Genomic DNA, 5,011 nt, shown 5'->3' with positions numbered 1-5,011 from the left:
GGGCTAAGGTGGAACGTGGTTCCCTACCATGCAATATAAAGACCACCTCTCATCTACCCAAAATTAAAAAAGTGCATGCAAAGAGTTACCATGCATTTAATGCAGGTTCTTCTTTTTCACGTGTAAAGGAGAATGAAGAGTTGCTTTTTGCTGGTGGTTTCTTAGGCCACGTAGGAAGCTTGGGTCGGTTATGAGTCTCTTGTGGGTCTAGCCCAGTTCATGAGCAAGAGCACTCAGGTATGTGGGAGTTTGCGAATAACGTAGTTACAGGTCTACAGGGGGTAACAGGAGGCGGAGGCTTGGCTGTGACGAAGGTGGTGGGCACTCCAAGTGTCGTCGTCTGACAGATAGTGGCTTGCGGCGGTGGGAGTGGGGTTCGGCAGGTGCAGGTTATGGTGTCCGAGGGTGAGTGCGAGGGTGTTTTACCTTCGGTAGGGGCGACTAGGGTGGAGCCCGAGGAGGCCAAGGTATTGGAGGTAAATGAAGTTAATCGCTCCATGGTCCTAACTTCTGGGAAGGAAATGGGTATAGAAGAAGTCAAGTCCGACGTTGCAGATTTTCATAATTTGGTGGATGAAAAGGTTGATCAGACAGTGTTTTTGGTTCAGCAAACCAATGTGAGAAAAAATGCTTTTTGTACGACTGATAGTGCAATTGAAAATTGTAATAGAATTTACTGGGTAAAGAATGACAAAAAAGTGGCGTCCAACGTATGGAATGTTGGTAAAGAAGTAGGGTATTCTCACTCCAGGCAAGAAGATGCAGTCATCAATAGTTTACATGCTTTGTCTTCTTGGAATGTTAGTAAGGGGAGGAAGCCAAGGGGGAAATCCAGTAAGTTTTGTCAATGAAAATAATTAGTTTGAATGTTAGAGAGGGTTAGGAGGAACTTTGAAAAGAAGATATTTAAGCAATCTCGTAAGTAAGGAGCAGGTGGATATGGTGTGTTTACAAGAGACAAAATGTACTGAGTTCAGTAGGGAGAAAGTTTGTCTTCTTTGGGGAAGTAATGAAGTTGACTGGGTTGTAAATAAAGCAAACAATAGTGCTGGTGGGGTCCTGACAATTTGGAATAATAAGTTATTTCAGATGTCTAACTATGTTGATGGAAGGAATTTTTCTATTATTGAGGGTTCTTGGAAGGTTGGTAATGGGGTACTTGTAATAATAGTAAATGTTTATTGCTCTAGTTCTTTACGGGAGAGGAAAGAGGTTTGGGAAGAGATTAATGGGTACAGGTCGAATCAACTTTCGAAGGCTTGGTGTGTTGTTGGAGATTTTAACTAAATCAGAAGGCAAGAGGAGAGGAAGAGTATGATCTCGGAGACAAATTATTCTAGAGAAATAAAAGGTTTTAATCAGTTTATTGAAAAATCAGAATTAGTAGATATCCCGCTGGTTGGCAGGAAGTTTACGTGGTATAAACCAAATGGAATGGTGAAGAGCAGAATTGATAGGGTTCTTGTGTCAAAAGAATGGCTCGATGCTTGGCCCCGTTGTCAACAATTCGTCCTAAATAGGTCAATTTCAGACCATTGTGTAGTTGTTCTTAAAGAAGTGTCTGTTGACTGGGGTCCGAGACCTTTTAGGTGCTTGGATGTTTGGCAAAGAGACAGTAGATTTAAAGACTTTGTGAGGAGGAAGTGGGTTAGCTATGATGTGCAAGGACGTGGAATTTATATTTTCAAAGAAAAACTGAAAAAGCTTAAAGTGGATTTAAAAGTTTGGAACAAAGAGGTCTTCGGGGATGTTAACCTTGCTAGTGAGGAGTTACAAAAGAGGATTAATGTGTTAGATGCACAAGATGATGATAGAGGCTTGGTTGAGTTTGAAAGAGAGAAAAGGAGAACTTTGTTAGTTGACCTTAATAGAGCTATGTTTAAACAGGAGGCGGTTATGTTCCAGAAAGCAAGACAAAAGTGGTTGAAACATGGAGATCTTAACACAATGTTCTTCCACTCATCCGTGAAGTGGAGAAGGGCGATGAATGAGTTACATGGGATGTTTGTTGACGGCCGATGGTGTGAGGATAAAGAGGTGATTAAGGACAAGGTCAGAGTTTTCTTCGAAGAGAGGTTTGCCAGAAAAGAAGGTTGTCAAGTTAGGTTGGACAACGTTAGGTTCAACTCTATTTTGAAAGAAGACAATGAGTTTTTGATTGCCGATTTTTCTGAAAAAGAAATTAGGGATGCGGTATGGAATTGTGATAGTTCTAAGAGTCCTGGCCCTGATGGTTTTAATTTTGGGTTCTTAAAGTATTGCTGGGAAATCATTAAGTCGGATGTGGTGTGAACAATGAAGGATTTCGCATCTAAGAGTCATTGGCCTAGAGGTTCAAATGCATCATTCATATGTCTTGTTCCAAAAGTAGAAAACCCTCAACAACTTGGCGAATTTAGACCTATTTCGTTGGTTGGGTGCCTATATAAGATCATCTCTAAAGCGTTGTCTCTACGCTTGAAAAAGGTGATTAGTAAAGTCATTTATATTAGACAGTCGGCTTTCCTGGAAGGTAGGGGTTTGTTAGACAGTGTGTTAGTGGCGAATGAGGTTTTGGAAGAATATAAAAGGAAAAGGAAGAGTTGTGTTTTCTTTAAAGTTGACTATGAGAAGGCATATGACTTGGTAAGTTGGGATTTTCTCTATCATATGCTAGAGAGGTTGGGCTTTTGCGCTCAATGGATTCGTTGGATTAAGGGGTGTTTAGAATTTGCTTCAGTCTCGATGCTTGTGAACGGTAGTCCAACTAGGGAATTTACTCATGGGAAGGGACTTCGTCAAGGTGATCCGTTAGCACCGTTTCTTTTTATGATAGTTGCGGAAGGGTTGGCTGGGGTTTCCAGGATGGCAGAAGAGAAGAGTTTGATTGACAGTCTGGAGGTTGGAAGGGATAAAGTGAAGGTAAATATGTTACAATACGCTGACGACACTTTATTCTTTTGTAAAGCTAATACAAAAGGTGTCTTCAATATGAAGGCGATCTTACTCTGCTTTGAGCTTGCTTCTGGGCTTAAGGTCAATTTTGTGAAGAGTAATATCGGTGGGTTGGGGTTGGATTAGAGTTTGCTTCAGAGTTTTGCGACTATTCTAAATTGTAAAGTGATGGTAACTCCTTTTGTTTATTTAGGGTTTCCGATAGGAGGTTGTCACAAACGGGGTGCATTTTGGAGCAGGGTGATAGAGAGAGTTCAGGGTAAATTGTCAAGATGGAGAGGCAAGTGTCTGTCGTTGGCTGGGAGGATTTGCTTGTTAAAATCAGTTCTCTCCTCAATCCCGTTATTTTTTATGTCACTGTTTAAGTTACCTTCTGTGGTGGCAGAGAAGTTAGTTCAAATACAAAGGAATTTCCTTTGGGGATGGGGTTTAGATGGTAGGAAGATCGCTTGGGCCTCTTGGAAAAAGGTTTGTGAGCCTCGTGACTATGGGGGTCTAGGTATTATTGACCTAAGGTTGTTTAATTTGGCTCTATTAGGTAAGTGGATCTGGAGGTTGGGTACGGATAATGGTGGTCTGTGGAAAGAGATCCTCGTTTCTAAGTACGGTGGGTGGAGAAGCTTGAGAGAGGAAGGTAAAGTTGGTAGGGGCTCTCTTTGGTGGAAAGATTTGAAGGAGGTGTGGGCTTCGGAGGGTTGGGGAAGAAGTTTTGAAGATGTGTTTGAGTGGCAAGTTGGTGAGGGGAGGGCTATCCTTTTTTGGGAGGACAGTTGGTTGAGTTGTGGAGCGTTGAAGAGTGTTTTTTCCGAGAATTTCCTCTCTTAGTGTGACAAAAGGTGCAAAGGTGGATGAACTAGGGAATTAGATTGATGGTGTTTGGGTGTGGCACTTTGAATGGCGTAGACCCTTTTTTGAATGGGAGAAACCTCTGGTGGAGCAGTTCTTTCAGTTACTGTAAGGGGCAAAGTTGGAATCGGGGAAGGTAGATTGCTGGAGTTGGAAGGCAGGGGGTTTCATACTTTTACGGTTAACTCAACCTATTTTCAGGTTAGGAAGGATAGAGTTGGGGAGGTTTCTCCAGTTTATAGTAAGTTGTGGAGGTGCAAAGCTTTGCCTTCCGCTTTGGTCACTGCTTGGAGGGTGATGAAGAATAAGATTGCTACTAGGGTAAATTTGGAAAGGCGAGGGGTGGTGGTAGAGAATTTGGTGTGTGGTTTGTGTGGGAAGGTGGAAGAGTTGTCCAACCATCTGTTTTCCGTCTGCGAGTTTACCTGGCGGGTGTGGTGTCTTTGTTTTGAGTGGCTTGAAGTGTTGTTTGTTATTCACAAGGACCCTTTGGTAAACTTCCAACAATTCAGGTTGTGTTCGGCTTCTGATGTGGTTAATGACGTTTGGGGGACGATTTGGGTTGGTGTTGTGAGTGGAATTTGGAAACATAGGAACTCGGTGACCTTCGACAGGGGCGTGGTAGATGCGCTCGAGGTATTTGCACTGGTACAGGTAAATGTTTGGTCTTGGATTTTTGCAAAGTCCTTTTGTAATTACTTTACGTACCCCAACTGGATTTTGAACCAAGTGGATTGTATGAGGCTGATTGTTTAATACTTTCTTGAGTTTGGTTTGGTTGTTCCTTATTTAAGTTGGAAGGTGTTCCTTCGTTGGAGGTTGGTAAGACACTAGCTCTTTATGTATAAGGGTTGGACCACCCCTGAAGTGGTTCCCATTTATTTATTTTTTATTGTTGATAAAAAAATAAATTATTTATAAATATTATTTTTTATATATTATGTCATGGTGATGTTTTCTTTTTCTCATCATTATTCCAATAAATTGTTACATTTTCTTTTACCTCTCTTGACTGAAGCATTTTGTTTATATGATCTAGGATAAAAATTTGTATCGCATATATCCACATAATTGATTGGACATGAAGAATTGACTTTTTGCTCCATCAATTGCTTAAATGAATGTTCAAATTTTACCTTTGAATTCCAATATCTATTCATTAATGGTCTTAATAGTCACAAACATCACACTACAATTCAACTGCCCTAAATCAAACGTTCTTAAAACCTCC

At 41.1% G+C, this 5,011-nt stretch overlaps 1 protein-coding gene across 1 annotated transcript; it reads left to right on the top strand.

The window, feature by feature from the left end:
* The first annotated feature begins 3,849 nt into the window (after positions 1-3,849).
* LOC150023326 (uncharacterized) lies at positions 3,850-4,628 on the top strand. Its single transcript, XM_090297809.1, has 2 exons — positions 3,850-4,434; positions 4,575-4,628. Exons 1-2 carry the CDS (start codon positions 3,850-3,852, stop codon positions 4,626-4,628), a joined length of 639 nt encoding a protein of 212 aa, XP_090153935.1.
* Positions 4,629-5,011: the final 383 nt, after the last annotated feature.

This window comes from Phaseolus vulgaris, chromosome 11, assembly GCF_051622355.1.
Source record: "Phaseolus vulgaris cultivar YP4 chromosome 11, ASM5162235v1, whole genome shotgun sequence".
Classification (NCBI taxonomy): domain Eukaryota; kingdom Viridiplantae; phylum Streptophyta; class Magnoliopsida; order Fabales; family Fabaceae; genus Phaseolus; species Phaseolus vulgaris.
This window is presented reverse-complemented; position numbering and strand designations above follow the sequence as displayed.